This window comes from Boleophthalmus pectinirostris, unplaced genomic scaffold, assembly GCF_026225935.1.
Source record: "Boleophthalmus pectinirostris isolate CB_2022bp ecotype Guang Dong unplaced genomic scaffold, ASM2622593v1 HiC_scaffold_21, whole genome shotgun sequence".
Lineage (NCBI taxonomy): Eukaryota > Metazoa > Chordata > Actinopteri > Gobiiformes > Gobiidae > Boleophthalmus > Boleophthalmus pectinirostris.
The window spans coordinates 11,972,213-12,000,025 of record NW_026571175.1 but is presented as its reverse complement, the minus strand read 5'-3'; the positions used below and the strand labels follow the sequence as shown (position 1 = coordinate 12,000,025).

The 27,813-nt window shown below is 37.5% G+C and overlaps 2 protein-coding genes across 2 annotated transcripts in view; both read left to right on the top strand.

Moving 5' to 3' along the window:
* Positions 1-1,208: 1,208 nt before the first annotated feature.
* Positions 1,209-10,031, top strand: serinc2 (serine incorporator 2). Its single transcript, XM_020932606.2, has 10 exons — positions 1,209-1,354; positions 3,247-3,408; positions 5,039-5,226; positions 6,328-6,407; positions 6,476-6,613; positions 6,956-7,125; positions 7,603-7,693; positions 8,103-8,265; positions 8,835-9,050; positions 9,402-10,031. Exons 1-10 carry the CDS (start codon positions 1,313-1,315, stop codon positions 9,538-9,540), a joined length of 1,389 nt encoding a protein of 462 aa, XP_020788265.1. The 5' UTR covers positions 1,209-1,312; the 3' UTR covers positions 9,541-10,031.
* Positions 10,032-12,676: 2,645 nt separating this feature from the next.
* The window catches only part of hivep3a (HIVEP zinc finger 3a), a 39,787-nt gene continuing 24,650 nt past the window's right edge, over positions 12,677-27,813 (top strand). The window contains exon 1 of the mRNA XM_055157369.1: positions 12,677-12,726. The gene's annotated coding sequence lies outside the window, so the exon portion shown is untranslated. The remainder of the gene's footprint in view (positions 12,727-27,813) is intronic.

The following is a 27,813-nucleotide window of genomic DNA, read 5'->3' as shown; positions in this document are numbered from 1 at the left end:
AAGATTCACATTTAGGTATTTATTTAATATTTAATAGCAGTGACAAGTGCAAGAGAAAAGCAAGAGATGTAATACAAAATAATTATACAGTTTAATTTATTCTCTGCAGTGGACCAGAGCGCTTACAACTACTTTAGTCACTGGGGTTATTTGCACTTTATATCAAAACAGTGTTTGTTATGACAATGACCATACAGTCTTTAAACCTTCAATGATAAATCTTTTTATGTTGATTTGTGGATATTCATACTAAATGCAATTTAACTAGATTATAAAACGTTTTGTAACATATGTAAAACAGTACATCATGTAATGAACTTCTGATGGGCTAATTGGTTTATAAGAGACTACAGCATATAGTTATGACTCATATGCCGTATACTGTCTGACCTGAACTCAAGTGGGAAAGTTTTTTATGGAGACAATTCCTGGAATCATGAATCATTTTAACGGGAAATTTCTAAGTAATGAGAAAAAAATACCACAGTGATATATAATGTATGTAAACTGTATGTTTTTTGAAATTGCAGTCGTCTTTTTTTTTTTTTTTTTAAGGTGACGAATAACACCTTATCTACTTAACATCTGGTGTTAAAGGCAGTGATATCTGTAATCCCCCTAGTCGTCAAGGTATGATCAAAACTGAAAAAGCTGTTTTCCTGAGCAGTGGAACGTATTCACTCTAAAACCTTTGACAGATGTGAATTTTTCTTTCGCTATAAAAACAAAGTACTTCATAAATTGTAAATAGGTATCTATTTATTTTATATTTTGTTTATTTTCAAGGATACTATCATTTAGGATAGTGCAAATAAATGAACATCTGTAGCAGTTACAATGTAAATATATAAAGGTGCTCAAAAAGGTTCAAATGTACCGTTTGTAAATAGGCCACTGTCCCTGTTAAAAGTGCTCAGACAGGATGAACTCCATTGTTAGTGAACGCCCTTTGATGGGAGGGGACGCACTTATTGACGCTTTACACAGTTTACGCAGGAAGTAGTCAAATCTTCAAAATAAGACTGGTACAAATCCTTAAATACTGTGGCTACAATTCATTAATATATGTAATAAGTGTTAATAAACAACCTGCGTAAAAACTAAAATAAATTGTGCTACTTATTCTGATGTTAATTTGTGTTTCTTAACTTTTTTAAATGATTTGAATGTGTTTTATTTTGGTAGATCACCAGAAGCCAATCTTTGCTATTGCTGCTAACTTGATGTTGCCATTTTTGTTGCGTTTCTTCCTGAACTTTTGCGATACCTGCCTGATACTTTTCTTTGAGAAAAAGTCAAGAAATTAAACGTCATGGGGGCTTGTTTGGCTCTGCCGTGTTCCATTGCAAGCTGCGTAAGTATTTTTAAGAAATCTATACGTCTCCCTTTACATTAGGATCGATGATTTTGACGGAAAATCTGTCTAATGATCAAGATTGTGCTAGGAAGCTAAAATAACATCACGTGAATGTTATGAAAACGTGCTAAAATGGCTGAAAATACAACCGATTATGTGACTTTAAGCTTGTTCAAATAGCTTACACATTGTAATCTTTTTGACTATTTTATTAAACCTTTTGAGTAGAAAGACGACTTGTTTGATTTTCAAGTCATAGAATTCTGGATTATTGTAATATGTATTTGGATAATAATTGGATAACTACTGTGATTTTGGCTTATGCGATCCGATAGGACAGACATTACTTTGGCCAAATATCTGCTTTGTACAACCCCAAAATGTAGTTTAAAGAACTTGGTAGCTAAAAGTTACCATTTCCGGGTTGTTTCTTTTTGTTTGGGATCATGTGCTTCTTCACACATGTACGTAATCTAGGTTGTGCAAGAATAGAAACCAAAGATGATATTAGTAGTAGTAGTAGTAGTAGTAGTATAAATAACTAATAAAACTATTAGAAAAACAAACAAACTTATATCTAAGGATGGAAATTAGCTTTCACAATTCTGCATTTTATTTCATATTATTTTAATATGTCTTGTCCCTTTTTAATAAATAACTAGAAAATAAAAGTAACACACTTAATAAAAATGGCACAAAAGGAAAAAAACTAAAGAAAAACAAAAAGCAAAGATGCATTTTTTCTTTGTACTTTTAAACTGTTATCAGCCTCTTAGACAGAAGGACCACCTCTTCATTCATCATGACAGGTGCTTGTGGCATATGCAGCCTAGATAAGTGTCCTCTGAATAAGTACGTCTCTGAAAACATGTCTTATTTCGCAGACTTTACCACCTTCAGTATCCTTGTGAGGCTTTCAAATGCATGTTTGGTTCGCATTAACATTCTTTTAAATTGTTCACAATTTGTTTAGTTACAGTTTATAGACAAAAAACAACACACATTTTTCTTTGACAATTTGTGACCATTTTATCTTTTTTTCAAATCTAATCTTAATCAGAATTTACACATGACCAAGATCCAATGCTTTTTGAGATAAATTGCTCAGCTAGTATGCTTGGTTATGCATGTCTGTAACAAATTTCCCCTCGGAGTGAACAAAAGGTAAGTCTAATTCCAATAAGATTCGACATTTGAAAAACAGTCAATCTTGTATAGAGTTACATATGCCCCTGCGTTTCATCTGAAATCATACTATCATCACCAGCTTGTTTATAATGTGATGTTTGCCAACCTAGTCTATTGTTATTTTTGCAGTGGTTTCTTGCAGGCAACAGGTCCAGTATTTGAGTTAAAGATGCTCCAAGGATAGCTTCTAAGCAGACTCATGTTAGGTCTACTGTGACTGTAATAGCAGGCCTGATTATAGACAGTGTAAACCAGGGCTCGTCTGCTTGTGTGGAGGGATGGCCTGAGGAAGAGGAGCAGAGGAGGCGGAGGAGGAGGCGGAGGGGGGAGCTGGTTGCCGTGGCAGCAGACTCTGTGTTTGTTTGGTTTCTTCCCCTCATGACATGCTTTACTGTGATTAGCGTGTCCACTCTAAAGACCTGTTTGTAGGCTCAGAAATAATGTTAAATTTAGAAATCCTACCTTTAGTTTTTAATATAGCCTGTCTGACGATAAAACTGCATAAAGTATAGAGGTTTGGAGAAAAAGAAGGCTCTCCATACTTCAAAAAGTGTAAATAAACAGACTGAAATAAGGAACACAGGTAGCCATACATAAAGTCTGTACAGTGAACATGTTTGGAGTCTATATATATATATATATAACAACAAACATGATGTGGAGTCTTGTTTTGTAGCATTGGTCTCTCTCCCTTTCTCCAGGCATCGTGTCTGTGTGGTTCGGCCCCTTGTCTGCTGTCGTCATGTTGCCCCTCCACCTATAACTCCACCATGAGCCGCCTCGCTTTCTCCTTCCTGCTGCTGCTGGGAACCCTGGTGTCCATCATCATGATCCTGCCTGGCATGGAGGACAACCTCAAGAAGGTATTAGACTGGACTAGACAGGATATGCGCAGTTAGCAAATCACAAAAGCTGCAGTTTTTGACATACCTTATTTTCCTCCCTTTAATAAAAAAAATTGGTTCAAAGTTCAAATTTGTACATAGAACTGACAAAAATTCATTCCTCAATGGGAACTGACAAACTAATACAAGAATCACATCTCAGAACATGTTCTGATCTAAATGACAGAATTGTTTTTGTTTAGAATAAGACAGGAGATTTAGTTGTTTGTAGAGAAAAGTATGGTACATCAAAATTGCCATCTTTGTGATTTTGTAATTGCATCTAATGTCCATTCAAATTATGATTTTGATTTTATTATGATAAATCAGGTAGCCTTACCACAAACAACAAAATATCTTCTTTTTCTATTATACCATCTTATTCTGCAGAAAAAGAGTAAACCGTCTAGTATAGATCAGTACAAACACACTCTGAAATGTGATTCTTGTATAAATCTTTTTGTGAATTCTTCTGTATGCATAATACAGTAATTTGACCAGAACTTTGACAAAATCTTATAATTAAGAGACTAATCTAACTGTAATTGTAATCCTTGTCAGGAAAATCACAATTGGATCATTTGCCCAAATCATTAAGGCCTACTGTACACTGTGCAGTGTAGATCCATTTCTCCATACAAAGGCCTAATCACATCAGCTGGAACCTTCTAACCCCGATCATTTCATTTCCTCTGCCCACATGCTGTTAGTAAGTCAGACCAGAAATATAAAAAAATATGTTTCAACTGTTTGAATAATGTTTTCAAGTCTGTAACCCGGCAACGGAGAGGAGAAAGGATGAAGTTCAACTGAATAGGCTTTTTGAGATAAATTGTAGCTCTGTGCACCAAGTTTTCATGTTCATGATTTACCAGCCCATAAAACCTGCTTCAAGATTTAATTTAGTTTGTAACAAGGATTTTTAGGATGAATTAGTTTAACAATAAGTTTTTTTTTTAACCCGTATAAAGGTTTTAGTTTTTTTTTCAGATATTTAGCATGCACAAGTTTTGGTTCTTTTTACTTCACTGTTGGGTCTTGTTGGGTATGTGAGTCATGTGAGGTGAGATCAGTCAAGTCAATGATCAGCGTGGGTGTTTTAACGGAGAAGTCTACAGCCAATTCTGCATCAATAAAAGCAAGTGGTTTGGAGCAGAGTTTGGACTTAGGAGGAACAAATAGAAATATATTTTTATTTTTTTTTATTTTTTTTGTAATCAGTTCTTAAAGTTAACTTGTTTCTTGCCAAACTGATATGCGTAGCCGTATCAATAGAATTCTTCACATCAATCTGGGCTGACTCATTGAAAGCAAGTGGAACCAATGATCAGAGCTTTCAAACAAATACTGAAATAAATCCCAAAAGTCGGATCAATGATCAAATGTATATACCATAACTATAGCTTGCATATTGTGTATTATTTTTCATACAATGTTTTTATTCATTATTAATTTTTCACAAACTTTAAAAGTTTGAACTTAAAAGAACACTAGCCAAGCAACAAAATAAAAAAAAAAATAAACTTGGTCAATTCTGTTACTGTAATATTGAAAGGTTTTGAACAATAAAAATGTATACAATGTCATTATCTTTTTCTTTTGCTTTCAGATCCCTGGCTTCTGTGAGGGCAACGATAACATCCCGTTCATTCATGGCAAAGTGAACTGTGATATCATCGTGGGTTACAAGTCTGTGTACCGTATGTGTTTCGCCATGGCCTGCTTCTTCTTCCTCTTCTCCATCATCATGATCCGAGTGCGCAGCAGCAAGGACCCCCGCGCAGCCATCCAGAACGGGTCAGTGTCTGATCACTCCTCCAGGGGTATCAGTGTAGTTTATGGTTGTATGTCGCACTCTGGTGGACAAACATAGGAACTGTGTTTCAGTGTTTTCATTTACATCAAAAATTCTGTTGATGTCTGTTCTGATGAGTGAATGTGTCAATTTTCATTTTTGTCAATCACTACTCACCATCTTGTAGATTTTCTATATGAAAAGTTAATTTCCAAACAACTTAAAATTGTTTGCTACCCTGCTAAAATTAACCCAATAAGTGTTCTTTTTGTTACACTTTTATACTCGTGTTGTGAATTAAACCTAAGGTTCAATGAATGAATAATTTTTTATATACTAAAAAGGAATTGATTTGGCTTTTGAAAGAAAGTTCACAGAGTCAATTATAAATGCAAACAACTTTCTTTACATCAGTGGTGTCCAAACTTTTTTCATCAAGGGCCACATATCTTAACACAGATGAAGAAGCAGAGGGCTGATTGAGGGCTGGTGCTCAATACAGTGAATAATTGAAATATGTGCATGTTCAACACGTTAGAATGATCCATCAGTCTTTATTCATGCTAAGCTCCTTAAAACCACACAATAAATATTAAATATTAGCTTTATCAAGGTAGATTTTCAAAAATCTTGCAGTAAAAAGTAAATTTTTAATTGACGCAAGGTAATTTGGGCCAATTCACCTGGAAACCTGAAGGCCAAGAAATTTTTTTCTGAGGGCTGCATTTGGCCCACGGGCCATAGTTTGGACATGCCTGCTTTAGATGGTACTTCTTACTATTAAAGATGCACTTTGGGGTTGCATTTATTCAAATTTACTGATATTTTTATTACTCAGAAAGACCATGGATTTCAAACATTCTTACCATGAGTGGGGTTGACTCTGCTCAGATCTGCCCTGTAACTTGACCTGTTGGTGTCACCTGCTTATTGTTATGATAATGGATAAGCAGGTGACACCCTCTTCATGGAGATGCAACTTTAAAGGGAGACAGTACTATTTATTGCGTTAAAATATGTTATTGAATACACAGTTGTTTGATTCACTACATGCTTTACAATACAGCAAATGTTTACATATGTACTAACTTGTTGTCGTTCAGTTTTTGGTTCTTTAAGTTCCTGATTCTGGTTGGAATAACTGTCGGAGCCTTCTTCATTCCAGATGGCATCTTTACCACAGGTACAGCTATTTAACAAATGTAGTTAAAATAAACATGATATTGCTTGGCTAAACTGTTTGCTTCTTAGTGTGGTATTACTTTGGCGTGGTGGGCTCCTTCATCTTCATCATCATCCAGCTCATCCTCTTGGTGGACTTCGCTCACTCCTGGAGCCAGTCCTGGTTGGAGAAGGCAGAAGAAGGCAACTCCAAGGCCTGGTATGCAGGTCAGTATACAACACGATTATGTAACCACACAAGCACAACATAGTTCAATGAAAATACCATCTCTAATGTCTCATAATGTTTAAACTTTTTTTCCAATAGAACATTTCAGTAGTTATTTGAAAGATACGTCTGACGAGTCTGTTTTGTTTTTCATAGCTGATGCTGATACAGATTATTTAGAATCCAGATCCTAATAGCCAGTATGCTAAAAAGTCCAAATATCTGCCTATAGACAGTATATCTGCCAACAGAAATGGGTCTATCTCTAGTCCCTACACTGGTATTGGTTAATATTGCCTTGGCTGGTGTTAGTTTTCACTTGTTCTTGTTTCTGCCTGTAGCTCTTCTGACTGTCACCTTCCTGCATTACGCTCTGGCTTTCTCTGCCATGGTGCTCTTCTACATCTACTACACCACCCCGGAAGCCTGCACTGAGCACAAGGTCTTCATCAGCCTCAACTTCATCTTCTGCGTTGCTGTGTCCATCGTGTCCATCCTTCCCAAAGTCCAGGTACTGCAAATTAATGTTGCCACGATGCTAAAATTTCAAACTTGATTTTGATACTAAGGAATAGACTCAATACTCAATACAGACTTCGATATCACGATGATAATCTTTACTTAGTCTTCTATCTGGTGTTCAGACTTGTTTAGTGTCTAGTTTAGTTTATTGTGTTTTTGGATACTTTTGACTGCTCTACTGCAAAGACAGTGTAAAAAAAAATCACATTTTAAGTATTAAGAATGTGATGATGTGAGACAGATTTTTCCTGTTGATTACATTGCACGTTCTGTTGAATTATTTGAACCTGATTCTACTACTGACTAGACCCAAGAACACACTGTATTACAATAAAAATCTGCATTTTAACATTACTGATTCAACTTGCCCCCCTCTGTATTAAATATTATTGGCCTATAGAATATTATGATGTCGTCTGAAACCCACCTGTTGTGTACAATTGAAACTGAATTGTCTTGTATGCAGGAAGCCCAGCCAAGCTCCGGACTGCTGCAGGCCTCCCTCATATCTCTCTACACCATGTACCTGACCTGGTCTGCCATGAGCAACAACCCCAGTGAGTAGCTATTATTGAAGTAAATGCACTATTTGTTAGAAATGTGTAATTTAGAAAGGAAAAAATAAGGGGTTAATTGACTCACTTCACCTGCTGGATACACATTATAGTGTCTGAATAAAAAAGATAAAGCAAGTTTTCAAGTTAATGAAAGTCTCATTGTGTAGTTTTTATAGTGAGGGTCGGCAACTTTTATCTGTATTTATTCATTAACAGCTGTTCTGGTCTGTTTAGATCTGACCTGTAACTTGGCCTGATGGCATCAACACTTAGAGATAAATACGTTTAATGCCATACTATGGAACATTATTCGTAAAAGCAATACCATCTCCATGAAGACTACCAGGTTACCATAGTGCACCTTTTATTTATTTATTTTGAACTTTGAACTCCATTTTGTTTTATCCAGACAAGACATGTAACCCCAGCCTGTTGAGCCTGGTCCAACACACCCCCACCCCCACTCCAGCTCCGGGACCCGCTCCCACACAGGCTCCCGGTCCGGTCCAGTGGTGGGACGCACAGAGCATTGTGGGATTGCTCATTTTCCTCTTCTGTACTCTTTATGCCAGGTACTGTATTACTTACAGCTGGTAGTAAACTTGCAGCCCCAAATTATCCAAACTATAGCATATTAGCAGTCAGAATTCTCAGCATGATACTTATTTGCTTAAAAATCCAAATTACACCAATAAATAAATGGAACTGATTCTAATAAAAAATAATTTAAAAACATAGTTAGTCTTGTTGGTTGACCGGATAGCCAAAACGCCTTCAGTGTCAGTAAAAACACAGCAGGTAGGATGAGCTAAGAACAAAGCTCAGGAACAGGATGCACTGCCAACGTCTCATTTCCTGCAAGAGTCATGTGGTTATTTAGTTGATTTTGAAAAATGTATTTTACCACTCTACAACTATTAATTTATTATTACGAAATATGTATTTTAACATTAAATTATGTGTATGTTCAGTGTAAATACACTGATCACACACTGTCAGTAATGTTTGTTTTGTATAGATTTCTAGCAGTAACATACGTGGCAGACCCAAATTCAGAAGTAACAGCATACAGTCACATAATCCACTTCATGGTCTTAGGCATAGTTATGACTGCTGCTGCTGTTTCTCTCTCCTTTCGCAGTATCCGTTCGTCCAACAACACTCAGGTAAACCGGTTGATGCAGACGGAGGAGGGCACAGGCCTGACCTCAGACGTGGAGGCCACCCCAGGGGAGGATGGGGTGGTCAGAGCTGTGGACAACGAAGAGGACGGGGTCACCTACAGCTACTCCTTCTTCCACTTCTCTTTGTTCCTCGCCTCCCTCTACATCATGATGACACTAACCAACTGGTACAAGTGAGTATTCCTTAAAAAAACTAGACTGTAGTAGGTTTCAGATTATATACTTTTACTCCTACTTAAATAATATTTTGTTTCAAGTGACAGTTCTGGTCTCTCTGGTTTTAGGTTGACAATATTAAATGATTTGAACATTTGTGTTTCTTGTTTTAAGTTTGTTCCCTCATCAAAAAAAAAACTACATGGAAGTCTAACTATGTTATAGAAGAAGTGTAATACTCCCTCTTTAAACTTTTACTACAATTATTGACAACTTTACCTATCACAGTTTTTATTCTCATTCTCAATTTATTCTAGTTTTTACTCTCTTTCTCAAATTAGTCTATTTTAACTTGATTTTTTCCCCAGGCCTGACACACAATACGAGGCTATGCAGACCACCATGCCAGCGGTGTGGGTGAAGATCTGCTCCAGTTGGCTTGGACTGGCACTCTTCCTCTGGACCCTGGTGGCCCCCTTGGTTCTGCCTGATAGGGATTTCAGCTAAATACAACACTCAAGCCCTTTTGCAGTTTGCACCAAAGATATATTTTTGTTTGTAAAGAATCAGAGGTTTAAACTTTAAAGATAACGTAAACTTCTTTTTTTTTAGCCTAGTCTTTATACTGTTTTCTTCTTTTATATAAAAATGTGAGATTGTTAATTTTACAGAATGTAGGAGACCAAATTGACCAAAATATTGCCGCCGTCATAGCACAATTGCCCAACAAATTTTTAGCCAAATCGAGTTTTCCGTCTTCACTCTCCAGACCCTGCTTCACCTGTAGCTCTCGTTGGCTGTGTCTTCGGCCAATCAGACTTTTTTCTACAGCCAAAAAAACTAAAACCATCCTTTATTGACATCGGTATTTTGGTTTTTTTTGTTGTTGTTGTTTTCCCCTCAAAAAACATGAAAAATGGCTTAAGCAATTATGTTATGAAGCTAAAAAATATTGCCTCCCACATTTAAGATTAATGACTGGGATTGGTAAAAGTGAACAGTTGTTTCTTATAATGTAAATAAGTGCACCTTTTCTATCTTGGGTTATGCTTCTAAGCATTTTTTTTTTTTTGTGATGACCTAAGAGCACTGCAAAATTCAAGCCAAATTATTTGTGAAGTGATAAGTGATTTTGATTACTTCTTTATTACTTACTATGGTATAATGAACTTCCACTTCTTTCATTTCTGTGCTATCATGATCAAAATAAAGGCTTATATCAGTCTAATGATGATGAGGCCAATACTCGTTTATAACCACTAGATGGGGCTGTTGTTTATTGTGTTGATTGTGTTGTGTTGAACATGGATTACAATTGCACTCTCTACAATCTACACATAACATTTGAAGCATGCATTTTCACTGCTTCTAATCAAGTCAACCCAACTGGGATTACCAAGAGCTGTGTCCCTCCCCTACCTGGTCACATGACTCAGCTAAACAGTGATTTATGGTGCTCCCTTTACTCAGTGCCGGGATTCCCCAAAGAAATACAAGTATAATATGAAGGGACAGCGCTTCTATTGCAAGGAGTGAGATGGATATTATACTGTATGTTCACAAAAGTGGGCTGTGTATCCAGATACTGTACCCTTTCTTAAAATATTACTCAAGTAAACCTTAAATAAGACACACAATCTTATATTTTCAAAGGACAAACCACAAAAATGAACAACTATATCATATCTGAAGAACAACATGAAATATTAAACATGCATGCCTAGTAAACACATTATTAATATAAAATCTTTTATTACTCATGAAGACTAAACAAAACTTGTATTCAATAAAGTAAATTGTAATACTCAAGTAGAAGTAAACTGTCTTTTAAATCTACCCATAAAACTACTATCATGTTAAAAAGTTGTGTAATTACATTTAACATTCTCTCATACGTGTTTGTTAATGGCGCATTAACTCTTGAACTAAAATTTCATGGTGCTAAGTCATGTTTTGACATTGGATACTTCAATGTAACATCTTTATTTGTCCTTTGTAGTTGATCCCATCCTTCAGTGCCATTGTTTTTGTCATGTCACCAAGCCCTACTGTGGTGTCATCATGATAACAATCTGAACTACATTGTTACATCATTGTTGACATCATTGTTGACAAGATTTCACTTAATGACATGCTGATACAGTAGTTTGAATTAACCAACTGCATGCCCTATACCTGACCCCTGCCCATCCCTGATCACCCAGCATCAAACAGCACTGGGTTTGTCTGTGGCGCTCTGACCCACATCACGGGTACTCTTATGGGGTAGTCCCAACATGGCTACCCCAGCTGTGAGCGGCGTGACCGGCTAATGCGCTTACATAATTCCAAATGAGGCTGTGATCAGTTGCATAAGCCTGTTAAAGGATCATGAAGTCATTGGGAGCTCACCACGCTCTGCAGCATGTTGTGTTATTATGGGATGGTATTTGGGGAACTGCACTGGATGACATCACTGTATTCAGAATCAGCATATACAGTAGGTACTATCCTTAGAGAGCTTTTCAGCACCTGGCAACCCCCTTGGAATAAACTAGAGCACAAATAGGGAAGCTTAACTCTCAAAGTTGCCCCAGTGGTCTTCATTAGAAAACTAGCAGGTACAGCCCATCTCGTGATTCTAGAGCAGTGCACATATGGTAGTTTAAAGTAAAAAAAATACAATGAACAAACAAAACAATTTTTTTTATTTTTTTTTAATGGTTGGGTTTATTTTAGGTAAACAATAGACAACTAGCATGGACTTTACAGTGTTAATAAAAAATAAGGACATAGGATGAAAATTTTGTCTTACTACATACATACTTTACGACCTTGAGTTAAAATGTATTTAAAAAAAAAAAAAAAAAAAAAAAAGAAAGAGAAAATATACACCTTCAAATGTAATGACAGAAATTTACCACAAAACGTAATTAAAATTCGGATAATATTTTTGTTAGGCTGTAGAAAATTGTAGTTCCAGGCCTTTTCTCACGATGTTATCGCTGCTAAAGGTGCACTATAACTTTTCTAATGTTGAGTCTGCCACCTGTTTGTCATTGGAGATACTGTTTCCACAGTATGGGGTTTAAAGCTTTTCTATCTCTAAAAAGACAAATCTGTGGCACCAGTAAATGCCAGGTCTGATCTCTGGAGTTGCGACCCCGCTTACAATAAAAATGCATGTTTTTCAACGTATTTTGGAGCACCATACTGTACATTAAAGGCAATGCAATAACGTCTATAGATCAGGTAGAGGGTCCCTCACCAGAAAAGTTACATCGTGCACCTTTAAATTGCCTTTGGGGGATAAATTAAATTATTCGATTGGTTAATAGATTTAATTATAATTTATATCAATTCGCAAACATGGAGAAAATCGACTTTTATTAGTAATTTGAGCGCACTAATAAGGCAATAGTGTAAAGTTAGACAGCCATTATACATCCGCTCCATAACATTAAAACAGCAGCTACACAGTAAACTCTATTGTAAAACACATATCAACATTATATTGCAATAATTTCACTTTACAAACAACAATATAATAACAATGGAGTGTGTGGTTTGTGAATTTCCCACCGCGTAAAAACCAAATCATGCTTTTATTTTGAAATCCATTGCCTTGTTCCGGCTCGGTCGTGATCAGAACCGGCTTGACGGAGCGTTGGGCAGTGACCGCACCGCAGAGAAGTGAAGTTGAGCATCCTGCAGGTAACGTATCATCTTATTTACAATGTAACCATAACGGTTTCCTACCAGAGTTACCATTTTACGCATTGCTTCTTTCTAGCGTAACGTCCACGCTTTGTTTACGCACACGTGTGATTATTCCGCCTTTTCTCCCCTTGTATTGGTCATTATGGGATGCTGCTGATTCCGCGATGTATTCACTTTAGCAGAACCATTACAAAGATTTTTAATTTCGCGGAGATTTTAGGGAGTATACCACGAGACGAGTGCGCACCCACATGGACCGGTCGTGGGCTTGACCGTTTCCAAAACTGGTTTCATTCATTGTCTGGAAGAAGAAGAGGGAGGAGGAGGCGGGGAGCTGCAGCAAGTGCGCCACGTTTGGATGAGCTCCGACAGGAAACGAGGCGAGTACACGGCGGGGTGAAGTGGTTCCAAAAGCGCGTATTGTGTAATCAAAATGGAGTATGGTTTGAAACGTTGTGCGTAATTGGAACGGAGTGCAATTTGTTCTTAACATTAGTGTGTCCAGTTGTAGTGTTTCTTGTTTTTTGTATCTGACACTGTAGAAATTGAAGAGTAAAGCAGGAAGTGAACGCTAACAACCACGTGAACTTCACAAACTTTAAAATATCTGCATGGTTAGGTCCCGGGCACTATTTAGAGGAAAAAACTGCACTATCGATATGTTTGAGCTGGCTCTGGTGTCTGTGCTGTGGTTGTAAATTGCTTTAAGTAGCTTAATTTCTAGTAGACCTACATTTTCTTATTTGTGTATCGTTGCCTCTGTTCTAGGAGAAATAATATAATTTTACAGGTGTGCGTAATTTTAAATGTGTATGGTGACGCTTTCTTATTGTGCCAAAGTAGGATTCGGAAAAAAAACCAAACCTTTCTCATTCAGAAATCCGGTAGATTTAAAGCTTTTTGTCTTTATAGTTGAGAGACGCGCATGCCCACTCCAACACGACAATTTAGACTTTTCCTCTTTGTTTTGTCACCTCTTGATTTCAGCTCGGACTATTTCGCATTTGTGTAAGTAACAGTATAGTTTTTACGCATTTGGGCACGTCAGCAACCAAATGTGTTATTCACGTGTATTAACGCGAAATAAACCCCTGCAGGTTAACTGTGTATTGACTATCACAATGTGTATCACAAGGTAATTCCAATCAGAGGGGCTACACTTAACTGAGATCCTAGACACGATGAGTACAAGTCTATATGTGGCTTGCCGTTGCCCTGTGCAACACAAAACGAAACCCAGTGCTGCGTGCGTAACGTCTTCCTGCACGCGCTTGCAGGGAATTCAACATGACATCATGCATCATGCGTGTTTTGTTGTGCCACTGGATCAGATCGGTCACAATATTACATAAGCACTTCTGAGCTTAAATTGGTGGGTTGATTTGGAGTTGCTGCTCTGTGGCCACAAGGATAAGCCCCAGTGTCCATGCTACAGTGGATTTTGTTTTCCTATTTATTAAATGTCTGAGCAGAAAGACAAGGAGATGACCTCTTGAGCTAAGCAATTGTGCAGGAGCCCCCCTGTTTGTTACCGTGGCTGATGGATTGGAGGGCATCTGAGGACAGCTGTGGCTGCGCAAACACTTCAACAACAGGCGTTTTTCAGGCAGACTCGAGCCAAGGAGAGACTTGGATTTTGGCACAAAGAAAGCATTGGCTGCTGAATGTGCCGATATGTAATCTGACAATACAAAACGTGTGAATGTGGCTTTCACATATTTATCTCATCTTACATTTTGAGCATGGACATAGAGGAATGTTAACTGCACGGAGAGCATCATAACAGTTGTGAGAGGCTACCCAAAGTTGTAGGCTATTGTTTTGAGAAGCCAGTAGCTGTGGGCTGTTTATTAGCATTTTTTTTTTTACTGTTGTCCTTCACCTCAACTTCACCATCTTTTAATATCCCAAATTTATTGCAGCGTATCACACAATACAGTCGAATGTGTGAGTAGAGTATTTAAAATTCGAATAACAATCTCATACCTTTGTCGATTAATCGATTGATGGTGTCGACCAAAATTTGTATTAGTCAACAAATTATTTTGTTTAAATAATTAGGAATTATACGCATGACAGCAGAAAGGAGTAGGTAGAGAGTGGATTACTTAAAGATTTGAGAGTTAATCCTGTGTTTAATCTGACTTCTCCATATAAATACACTTTTCCTTGTACTTTTCTGCCTGACCAACTAGTCCCTTTTTACAATCTGTTTAAATTCAGAAAGGGCTGGAACCAGACAAAAGAGGGTGAAAATCCTCCGTCTTATCTTGAGATGGTCCAACCACAATTGCTAATTTGTATCACGTGTCTCTCAAATGCAGAAGACATCTCCTCTCCAAAATTCTTGTATCATTCAGAACAAAATATATAACTTTGTTTACCTCAGATCAGTAATAGTTTAGTGCTTTGATTGTTGATACTGCAAAAATCTGCATTGTTTCTCAGTCCTTTATATTGATATTCCTCTTTTTTACATTAAATTGCCATGTGTGATTTTGACGTGAACAGACCATGCATCTCTCTGATTGGTTAATCCACGTGTCAGTCACATCCTCTGAAATCAGGGAGACAGGCTGCGGCTCCAGATCCACTCATCTTTGTACGGTTTTGTCAAAGCGTGTGGAGTACATTTCTGTAGTCGACCAATGATTTCTTAAGATGATGACACACACTACATTCCTGTAATAATACTTTATCTTGGTGAAAGTGATGATTCACTATTTTTTCACATAGTACAGATGTCTGCTCAAATACTTTCCATTCCACCCATTTTTATCATTGGTTTGTCCCTGTAAAGAGCAATTGATAGCTGTATTTAACCAATCACAGTGTCGAGTGAACCCCAGATGACTTTTTTAACCTCTCCAATTCACCTTATACTGCCCTGCCCACTTTTTTTTCTCTAAACCTATTCATAACAGTGGAAAATTTAGGAAAAGTTTTGAATCTTAAATATGACATAAAATTTGTTCATTTGTGTAAAATATAAAAGTTTCATTTAAACAACAAGTAAACACTGCACTGATTTTTTTTGGGGGGGCTTTATAAAACGACTTTATAGTCCGCATTGAACTTATTTGCTATCAAGATCGGCATCCCCATGCAAAATAATACAACCCAAATAATGATGGCAGTGTCCACAACAACTTTCGGAAAAAGGCAAATTGAAATTTTTAAAGTTTCTATGAATCACGGTGAAACTGAAATCGTGATCGGGCTCCAACAAAAGTGTGTGATATTTTCTTTTCTTGCCATAGTGCTCAGTTCTGTGTGAGTCTTTGTTTGTTAAACTAGTATGCCTTACAGTCTCTTTTTGCATGTTTAGTAGCCATGATTGTCTGTCTGTTAATTTAAGCCTGATGTAACTTAACCGAGCATTAATCTCATTATGGTGAAGATGATAAACTCGCTGCACTCAAATGACTTTTACCAAGAAGCGAAATGTTTGTTTTTGTTTGTCCACCACAGACATAAATCACACTCTCAAATACTGATCAGAGTTGTAGTTGAGTCACATTTTTAAGTCCAAATCATTTAAGGCTAGTTCGAGTCAAATCAGTCCAAGTATTAGTCATTAACATAATGTTTGAGTCTGAATTGAATCATTATCACCATCTGTGAATTCCCAAAGATAGAAGATCATTTTGAGGCTAAAACCTTCATTTAAAAATTTGATAACAGATGCGTTATTATTAGCCTAATATGTATATAGTCGATTGGTGTTGGCACAATACTAAAATGCCAAGCTTAATTTTAATACTAAGGAAAAGGCTTAATACCTATTTTAATAACAATGGTAATATGTTTTCAACACGAAATAATACACAATTTACTTTTACTTTTTCTGATTATAGATCGACCTAATTCTAAGCCTATTCAGCAAAGGTCCAACTTCAGCCTATTTATGTGATCTTTTTCAATATACGTGTCTGACTATTTAGTTTTGATACAAGTTTTAGAATCGATAAGTATTTGCTCATTGTTTTTCTTTTCTCTTTTTTACAGCCTTAGAATACAGCATTTCTGGTACTGATACACACTTGTTGTACTATGAAATGACGTGTACCTTTAGCCACAGGGCTGTCAGAGGAAGGGCAGAGGAGAGGACTACATTGGTATTCACGCACGGGGCTGGTATGGAGTCTTTTCCCTGTGCTGTCAGTTCTGGGGCGTCCTTGGTGTTATCGTGTGAGGAGAGCACAACATCTCCACACCTCTGCTCATGTCTTCCAATGTCATTCTGTCACAGCATCAGGGAACTAACATGTCAAAGGGTCGCTGTGTACTTTTGGCAATGATCTTAAATGTAGGCCTGTATTTGTAAACCAGCTTTTCATATATTTATATTTATATATTTTAATTTCATTTTATTTATTTTTTTTACAGTTTTTTGGTTTAACTGGTTTGTAGCACTGAGAGCGAGAGTTATAACTTTACATTTGTCAAATTCTTCAGATTTAATTTGCAGTAGCGATAGAAAGTTTAACACCATATAGTCAAGGCTATATCATCTTCATGGAGACAAGTTCACTGGAAAAGTTACCTTTAAGATTTTTTAGAGGGTCACTGGTTGTGTTCTTGCCTTGATCTGCTCACCAATGAAAACTGATGGTGTGTCTTTTTGCACCACCTTCACCCACATTTTCCGTGTGTGAATGTGGTGATCAGAGAAGCCTTTGGTGTAGATTCAATGGAACATCTATGTCATTCAGACCCCAGACAGTTGTGGCTTCAGACCTAGTTGACCACCACCAAGTGTACTGCGTTATATCAGACCTATTATATAAGATTGACTTTTTAGAGTTTTTAACCATGCTTTAGTTGTTTCCCCTCACCATTTACACTCTAGAAGTTGTATTTGGAGCGATTCATGCGTATTTGAGCAATGTTTCATTTCTTATTTTCAAGACGCCATCTTGCCAAAGAAATTACATTTTTCACTGTCCCCGGTATACTGCCACTTCCCCGTGCTTCGTTCTCTAATTTTACTTTATTAATCAGTGATACATGTAGGATTTGTCAGTGTCACATAGTAATTTTAGTATAAATGAAAAAGAATCTGCTATCCATTGAAGGTGGTGACTCTTTGTTATGATGGTGTTTCCGAAATGCTGGCTGCCATTGGGCATGTAGTTTTCTAACACAGGTTTTCTAAAACAGGTTTTCTTATGTGGAAATCAGCGTACTTGTTTCTTTTATGAAGTAATTTTTGACTGAGATTTAAAATGTGTAAATTATAACATAATGATGCACCGGTGTCATAGATTATAGGTATATAGCAGACACAAGCACATATCTTCCATCCATGCATTTTCTTCAGCTTATCCGGGGCTGGGTCGCAGGGGCAGCAGTCTAAGCAGGGACTCCCAGACTTCCTTCACCCCAGACATGTCCTCCAGGGGACCCTGAGGTGTTCCCAGGCCAGCCGAGAGACATAGTCCCTCCAATGTGTCCTGAGTTTTCCCCGGGGCCTCGTCCCAGTGGGACATGCTTGGAACACCTCCTGGGGGTGGTGCCCAGGAAGCATCCGAAATAGATGCCCGAGCCACCTCAGCTGGCTTCTCTCAACGTGGAGGAGCAGCGGCTCTACTCCGAGCTCCTCCTGTGTGACTGAGCTTCTCACCATATCTCTAAGGGAGTGCACAGCCACCCTGCGGAGGAAACGCATTTCGACCGCTTGTATCCGCGATCTCGTCCTTTCGGTCACTACCCAGAGCTCATGACCATAGGTGAGGGTAGGAACAAAGATTGACCAGTAAATCGAGAGCTTTGCCTTTCGGCTCAGCTCTCTTTTCACCACAACTGTCTGATACAGCAACCGCATCACTGGCGACGCTGCAGCAATCCACCTGTCAATCTCACACTTCGTCCTCCCCTCACTCATGAACAAGACCCCAACATACTTGAACTCTTCCACTTGAGGCAGGGACTCTCTACCCATCTGGAGCGGGCAAGCCACCTTTTTCCGGTCGAGAACCATGTCCTTGGACACATATCTTCTTTAAGGCTTAAAGGTTGTATAGAGGATTTTCCAAGTTTGAACTGATGACTTGAAATCCAGCGACTGTTTGTCGAAGAGCGGAGCAGGGAGAGGAGAGAGGAGAGGGGAGCGGTGCGCGGAGATTCCGTGCCCGGAGAAGTGAGGAGCAGGGGGAAGAGCGGAACGGGCAGCGGGGAAGAGGAGCAGGAAAGGGGTGCAGAGAAGGGTGCGCGGAGATTCAGTGCGAATGAACTAGCTGCAGCAGCGGACTCTTTCTTTGCATTGAAAATTACGTTTTCAAACATAGGATATCGCTTTCGTGTCCTGAAAAACGTTTGTCTAGCTCTTGGAAATAAAGTACGTTTTCATAATAAGCAGAAGTGACCTGTCCAGGAGTAATTTGGCGACCAATGCGTCAGTCTTTAGACCCTTCGTCTGCTTCAGTTGCGCCATCGCTGGAATGAATCTTCAAGAATCACCTTAGTTTGGCTTCGCTGCTTTTCCCCTTGTCTTCTTCTTTCATCGACCTCAAAAACGGACTTTCTTTTGCGGTTAACTGCTCCTGGATTCTTGTCTGCCATTGCAACAAACTTTGTGCTAACTGCGAGGAAGATATAGGTAAAAAAAAGCCGCTAAGAACTGTTGCGTTGGTGGAGTAAACAGCGTCTGTGCGGCTTGTGTCTGTGGACTGCGTGACAGGCGTACGTAAACCACGTACCGGCGGCGCGCAGGCAAGTCAGTTACACTAGAAACGTAGGGAGATTGATTGACAGCCTGTCAGCTAACAGATAACGAGGCAGTGTCGTTATCTATTGGCAAATGTTTAGCCCCACCACGTCCAGAGTTGATGAATTTTTATTCTCTTTTTTTTGGTCATCATAATTACAAGGCTACTGCATCTCTATAATGCTATCATTGACAATTTGAAACAAAAAAAATCCTCCATACAACCTTTAACATTTAAATCATATAAAAAACATTACCATTTGGAGACAATCTATGTCTACTCTGCTAATCCAAAATTGATTTCATAGCCGCCTGACACCTTTTGAAGAGTGCTTAGCCTTAGTGCAGTATGCATGTTTTTCCTGTGTTTCTGTGAACTGCAGATTCTCTAGTTACTCCATTCCTGGCTTGCTTCTTCTTGCTGCGTTGCATGTTTTATGGTATCTGGCCAGTCTTAATTGTCTATTGTCAATGCTCTACTGGCTTTAATAAATAAGCTACTGTCCAGGAATCTTCCCACTTAACACTAACTGGAATAAGCTTTCAGAGTTTGTTTAATTATTTCATATTAGTTAATCAAAGTATACAGTAAGTCAGACGAGTTTCCAGTGGTGTTCAAAAGACTTAGAAATAACATCATTGATTTTGAGCCAGCAGTTTAAAATAGGAATTAGACGATGACCATTTTCTATTTCCCACAAGGACTTAAGTGCACGATGCTGAGCTTGCATTGCTCCTATAGGAACACATCTCGCCTCAATGCAATATATCATAGAACTCTTTGTCCTTGTCTGGGACCTGGGAAATACCATTATTTTAACTCCAACTGACTCCAGCAGTAATAAATCATTGATCCTTGTGCAAAAGCTTGTTTATGATATGTCACAATCCCATGGAACTTGGGCACGTTGGAATTTTGTTTAAATGTGCATAGAAGTAAAACTGTAATTAATTACTTTGGGATTATTCTGAATGCGACAGTCAGATATTTTTACAATCCCTCAGAATTGTGCTTAATGTACTGTCTTGGTATTGCACAATCCAGTAAAATTAACCTCAAAAGTGCAGAATTAATAGCTGTTTTGAATGATTATATAAGTTGTTTTTTTTTGTTTGTTTTTTTTTGAATTTTTTTTTAATGCTTTCTAATAGTTTTATTACTATAGAAAATACTCAAATTTAATACTCAAATGTAAATGGGTTTAATTGAAACTAACTTTTTAAAATATTTTTGTCTATGTTTTGATAAAGTTGCTGGAGTAGACTATTTAATCTTTGTCCATGCAGAACAGATGTATTGCATTGTAGCTCTTAGGGCAAAAACAAAAGTCTGCTGTATACTGTCTGCATCAAATTATAAATAATAATAGTAATAGTATAGTAATAATTGTGAATAATTGCAACTGCAAACTGTTTAATATGAGCTTGTTCTGTTTTTTGTTTTTCAGATAGTAAAAATCAGATACAGCACCTTTATACAGCGATGTGCATTTTTTGTCACTCATGCAAAACTATAATTGCATGTACTGTATATAAACTGTGTACATTAGCATTTAAACCCACAATGTTTTAGCACTGCAGCTGGACCCCTTGAACCTCTCCCAGTATGAAGGAGGTAGGACGACGGTGGTCTCCAAGGTCATCAATCAGGACTTCCCCACTAAGAAAAAGATGCTTAAATGTCAAATAAAAAGGCATTACATGGACAGATTTCCTCCCTGCTGATACCAGGCCGAGACAACGGGAGCGGAAATGATCTCTCATACTTGTTAATGACAGGATATGTAGTCCACTGTGTGCAGGACGTCTGCCAATGATCCATGCGTTTGCCCATATGCACTGGAAAATGTGTTGGCAGAGGCTTTGAGAGTGTCGTATGAACTGTCGTGTACATTGGGCTTTCTGCAATTAGTTGTAGTGAAGGTATGACAATACATTTAGTTCAAATTAAGGTTGTGGTGGTGATATTAGTATTGGATTAGTTGAGGTATCAGAGATTACCCACAAAAGGAACGAAAACTCCCTTTATACCCTTATTTGGAAGTTCACAACATACCTTTTTCTGTATTTATTCAGCTTTTGCAGAATTTTAATTTTAAAGTTATGTATTTGAATTTTGCATAATCTGTCCATCTGTCATCAATTGTCAGTTAATTGTAAAAAAAACCCCATAGTAATAATAAAATAAAAATTACAACTTATATTTTACCTCTGCATTTTTCAATTTCAAGAGCATGCAGTATCCTTTTCCAGATCTAAAATCAGAATCTTTGTCAGGAGTATCAAGGACTGGGTACCTTCGAGTACTGGTACTGGCATTGTCCCGTGAAGGTCAGAGGCCAGAGAGCTTGGACTGAGTGCTTCTGTTGCACACATGGGCCAGATACTTTTTAGTAGTATAAGCTGTGTTGTACATATTTAACTTTATGCTCTTGGCCTCATGAGCAGTGCCCCTCTGTGTTGAAAGACTTGGATGGTGTCTGTGGCTCTGGAGGTGAGCAAATGGGCGTTGTGTGGTGAGCTGAGCAAGGTAGAAGGGCCCCTGCTTTACGAGGCCCCTATGGAGAGAGCAGCCTGTCAACCAGAAGGCCTGTCCCTACACTTCTTATTCACAAATCCTCATTTTATATATACACTACTCTTTCTACTATATACTAATTGTGATTTTTTTTTAAAGTGATAGCTTTTAAATTCCACTATGATTTCAACAGTTATCAGTTTGTTGTAGTCTTCTTACATTCTAAAGCTGCACTGTGAAACGTTTCACCTGCTTTTCTCCATGTTATAGCTCATTGTAAATGTAAATGAGACAAGCAGCTGGTGGACCTCCAAATAGAAATATGTGCACTTTTAATATGAATCTCTGTATTTGCTGGCTTTCACATGACAAATCATATTATGCAGAATCGCTTTTCCAGCTTTTAGCATGTTATGATGTTGTACCCTCATCAAGAGGTTTTAAATGGCAGTCATGCATGTTTGAGTATTTTAGTGATCTTTCCGTGGCTGTTTCTGTCCATTTCTTAACCCACAAGCCTACGTCATCCTAGCCTGATTCATCAGCCAGGTTTACTTTGTTTTACTTCGTTTTACTTCGTTTCACTTCGTACAAACCGTCTGACCTTGCACACTTAGATTTAATTCGCTTGACAGTAGGCGGGTACTTTTTCATTTAACCAATCACTGCTATTTAGTCATGATGTATGTAATGCGCCGCTAACGGGACTAACTGGTATATTAAGCTTTTCCCAAACCCCATAGGAAGAAGGACAATAAAGTCTTTCCCCTTGATAAAATTCACCAAACATTCTCTTTATTCCGGCTTTAAAGCCTCGATCTCGGGAATCATTGACAGCACTGAATATATGACTCTTCACTGATTGGCTGGTGCCTGAACTTGCAATTCCAGGGTTTTTACAAACTATCTATTGTATTTTGATTCCTGACCTAGTTGCTGGAGAGAAATTAAACTGAGCAGAGGAACTAGGTAGCGCCAACCTGGCTAACATCATCCATGCTCCTGACAACAATTCCTCCATAAATATACAAAAACAGGATACAAAACTGTATGCAGCAACTTGACTAGCCTGATGTGCAGTAATTTCATTAATGGGGTGCATACTGATTGCGTTGTCATAGCACTCTGAAAGAGGAGTAACTTAACACGGAGAGCAAAGGGAGGGGGACTCATAGCATCAAAAACAAAAGTGAAACTCATAAGACATAGGTTACAGTTTTTTAAATGGTGATCTAAATATGTTATGTGTTACTTAATACCTAATACATAGAATTAAAATGCTCCTTCTTTAATATGGCAGGGTTGGAAGATTGGAAAATAACAAATCTTGTCACTAAATGAATGTCCAAGTTTAGCATTTGTGTAAATATTTGATTTAAATAGTTAATTGTGCTTTTTTGGTTTACAAGAAAATGCCATCTACACATATATATAGTAACAATATTTTATCATGTACATAAATAGTTTTTCGTTGTCATTGTTGTCTGATGTTCATCCAAAAATCTCCAACTCTTACTGCCATCTGCTTTTGAATTGGAACCTAATCCTCCTGCTTTGTAGTGCCCACCCTGCTCCGGTCTAGCTCTGTTGACATTGTGGAAGGTCATTGCGTGTGCCACTGAACCACATGCTTTATATTATGTAACAATAATGGGGTCTCTGGTTTGGTGGTATCAGTGCACCATTGACTGAAAGCCCTAGTTTTATTTTGTATAGACTTACATGGGCTTACAACGAGTAGGAGGTTTTCCCTATAGCTCCAGTGAACCCGATGCCCAGGCCTCATATGTTACATACAGAGACAATTGATTAAATGTCTGCGCGTGTATTACGTAGGGAAATGCAATAGGGAGGTAATTTTATGATTCCTGATGTGCCGTGTTTTACAGTAATGAGATGATGATGGTTAACACAATTATGGTAAATAATATGAAAACATATTGGTCATGAATAATGTTTTAGTTTTTTTTTTAGTAATGTGGGTAGTCATTATAGTAATTCATAATTATAGATAGATAATTGATTCTAAGTGTAACCAAAATAAGTAAAACATATATTCATATTTAGATCATCCTTGAAAACATGATTTCAATGAGTTTTCACCTTGTTAAATAAAAGTTAATAAATAAATTAACCAAAAATGCATTTGACAATAATTTGGAACACTGGAACACTTACTTTTAGCCAGGCTTGCGCCACCTAGTGCCTCCGCTCAATTTAATTTCTCTCCAGCAACTAGGTCAGGAATCAAAATACAATAGATGATTCACAAAAACCTTGGAAGTGCAAGTTCAGGCACCAGCCAATCAGCGAAAAGTGATATATTCTGTGTTGTCAACGATTCCCAAGATCGAGGATTTAAAGCCAGAAAAATAAAGAGAATGTTTGGCTGATGAAATAAATTACTGTAGCTAAGCCAAAATGTATTTGATTATCTGTTAAGTATTTTGCTGTTCTTCACTACACGGCAAAGATTGATTTGTTTTGGGTGGCACAAACTACTTGCTACTATTTCCCCAGTAGTTTATTATTATGTACTGTAGTAATTGTATAGTAGGTCATTTCATCTTATTTCTCATGTCATTTTATTTTGATATGTTGACACAGAAAAATATCATGAAAACCCCCTTCCACACACAAAATTAATTGAGCCCTTTCATTTATTACAATAAATCAAAATAGTAGTGACAGGCCTACGTCACTGCTATCTCAATTTCTACTATACGCAATATTTTAATTTCAGCGTTGCTTTATCACGTTTCCATGACAGACATTTGAATGTGGAGAGCGTGTCATAATATTAGCAGAGTCCGGAGTAACAGTAGCCTGCTTCTCACAGTGGAGTATAGATTCCTGGACAGGCGCAGGGTTTGGCTCTGGTCCCAGCTCTGTTCTGTCTGTTGATTCACTGTTGGTGAAATGAGAGAGCATATGGCTTCTCTCATTCTCCATTACATCACCTTGAGACCTAAGTAGCAGATTGGTCCATTTCACAGCCCCCCAATACCAAAAATTAACATCACTGGGACTGGAACGAACTGTAAATGAGTCAAAGGTATAATTATTTATTTATTTGTAATGACCAATATTTATTATATCTGTTGGCTTACAGTGAAAAAAATGTGTTTAAAATTTTGTGAAAAACACCATTTAGATTTTTTTGTGTTGTCACCATACAAAAATTTCTGTTTTGATTTTATATATATATTTTTTTCTTTTTTGATTTTTCAGTATAAAACTACTAAAAACTACTAGGGGTGTAACGATATCCAAGTCTCACGATATGATATCACGGTATGATATTTATTGCGATATCCTGGAAAAGCGTACGATATGGTGGGGAGGCTCACGGTTAGGGATGTAACAATATCCAAATCTCTCGGTACGATATTTTAACAATATATATCTCATGTTATATTTATTGCAATATTTTATGGAGGCTAACAAAACTGTTAATGTGCTACTTTTTCCTCTTAAAATGCCTTGACAAGACTTAATCCAAAGAACTAAGACTTAAAAGTGCTTAGAACTGTTATTTCTTTTTGTAGTCTACACTAAAATGGAGCAAAGGATCATGGTCTATGTAGTTCCTTCTGTCTGTTTTTAGCTATTGCTGCACCATAACTCTTAATTTAAGCAAAGAGACTTGTAATTCGATATATTGTGATGGTCCGCGATATTATTGTGAGAACTTTGATGATACGATATCACGATATTTTGGTTATTGTTACATCCCTAAAAACTACTATCTGGTACAATTTCTAATATAGGTTAAGAAGACCTTTCTAACACTAGTCAAGAAAGGTCCAATTCTGTCCTATTCATGTAATCTGACTTCAGTATCACTACCGAAAGTAGTATGTAGTTTCGACACTATTTTCAAGTGTTTAAGTTTCTGTGTATATCCAAGTGAATTATCCAATCAGAAAGCAGAAAGTGCTCTTCACTTTGGGTTGCCAGAGCCTGTACAACAAAAACTAGGTCAATAAACCATAAAAGAATATTATATAACCTTATCTGGTTTTCAGCTTTTGACAGCTAATATCCCAGGTTAATCTTGTATTACAGTATTTAAATCAGGACCACATATTCCTATTGCTTAACAAGAATGCATCTTATGTCTTTAGATGTTTATTTTTTCCATATAAAATCTAAATCTATATGTTCAGTACGATTTTGCAGCCTCCTCCCACTTAACCCAGTGAGCAGTCCAGCTAAATGGATCTACTGTGTTAGTATTGATCTGTGTGACTTACATTACATCACTACTTGCGCTCAGGCTCCCATCAACACTTGACTTGTGGATGTTCTAAACTAGTCACCAGGCCTTTGGTTGTTTAGTCAATTAATCTACCAAGAGTTGTGTTAGTCGACTAATTGTTTAAAGGGCGATACTTAGTTTTGGCTGACCTGCTGCATAAAGAATATGGGTGAATTCTCAGATGGATTCTCGTGAGTTTGTGAGTTCACAAATATCCTGAGAATCCATATTGCTGTTTGAGGTTACCCAGCTTGATGAGGACATAAAAAACTTTGAACACAAAAACCCCTTAGTGTCCATCTGGGAAATAAGCTTCTTGTTATTGGGTGAGATTTCTAGGTACAATTTTTTTTTTGCTCAAATATAAATAACATTCTACCCCCACCTGTAGCTTTACACATTCATCTTCATAATCATACAATTCAAATAGTGTCAGCTTCTTAGAGTGGTTTGACAAAAAGCCACTTCCACACCACAAGCAAACCAGTTCAGACTTAATGTGGGTTAAACATAGCACCACTGTGGTCAATTTGACTATTTTTAGTTCAACCCAGAGTATTTGAACTTTGTTTGTCTATGCCTGTACAATGAGCCTCATTATATGCCTCTTTGGGACTATGTCCTTGTTCCTGGCTTAGTTTCCATGCCCTTCTTTACTATGTTTAGATTTTAATATTGTATACATGACCTTTTTGTGTCACTAATTGCGAGGTGCAAAATCAAATATAGATCTTACTGGTACATGGTAACAACTATACAGCTATTTTTTTTACTTAATTACAAAAACACTGGACATGATGGCCAAGTTGTCTGTGTTATAGTTTGGTTTTTTGGTTCTGATCATCTAATGAGAAACAAGTCTCACAGGAATCTCTCATTTTGGTTGCCAGTTTCACTGCTAATATCCAGTTGGTTTAAAGGTGCATAGTGTAACTTTTCAGTGGACGGTTTGTAAAATGCTGTTATTCCTTTGTCTTACAGTATGGTAATAAACTTTTCTATTTTCACTGAAACTAAATCAGACTTAAGTTAGAGATATGTGGAGAGGCAGTAATGAATTGTAATTGAATAAATGTAAAGTAGAGCTGTTTAATGTCATACTGTGGAACATTCCAAGCAAAGCAATGGCATATCCATACAGAAATGCAGGTGAAGGACCCCAACTAAAAAGTTACATAGTGCACATTTAAACCTAAAAGTACTCTCTCTCTGATCTGAATGGTCACTTCCTAAAGCCCAGCATCTGCAGCCAGTCATGAATGAGTGCTGGTGCAGCCTCTGCAGCTCAGTGATGGAATTCTGGAGGTTCTGAGCTTTCACATGAGGCATAGTCTGTCCATATACTGAGAATGAGAAAAACTTGAACGTGTCTCTGTATGCTGGATAAGACACTCATAACCCAGGTTCAGTTATAATTCTGGATTTTTTAAATTGTAAGAGCATAAACTACATACTGTTCCTTTAATTCTGTTCCAACAGCTTGAGTCTGCCATGTTGCCACATTTTTATGTTTTCCAAGTTCAAAGTTACCAAAACATGAAAGTGGCATTAACAGACTGAGTGGTGGTTGAAATGTTGTTGACACATAGATCA

Excerpts from the sequence above, each read along its gene's own strand:
- serinc2 (XM_020932606.2), top strand. The coding sequence starts at position 1,313 with ATGGGGGCTTGTTTGGCTCTGCCGTGTTCCATTGCAAGCTGC. Across the intron at positions 1,355-3,246 it reads CGTGTTCCATTGCAAGCTGC|GCATCGTGTCTGTGTGGTTC; the intron begins GTAAGTATTTTT and ends CCCTTTCTCCAG. Across the intron at positions 7,694-8,102 it reads TGCCATGAGCAACAACCCCA|ACAAGACATGTAACCCCAGC; the intron begins GTGAGTAGCTAT and ends TGTTTTATCCAG.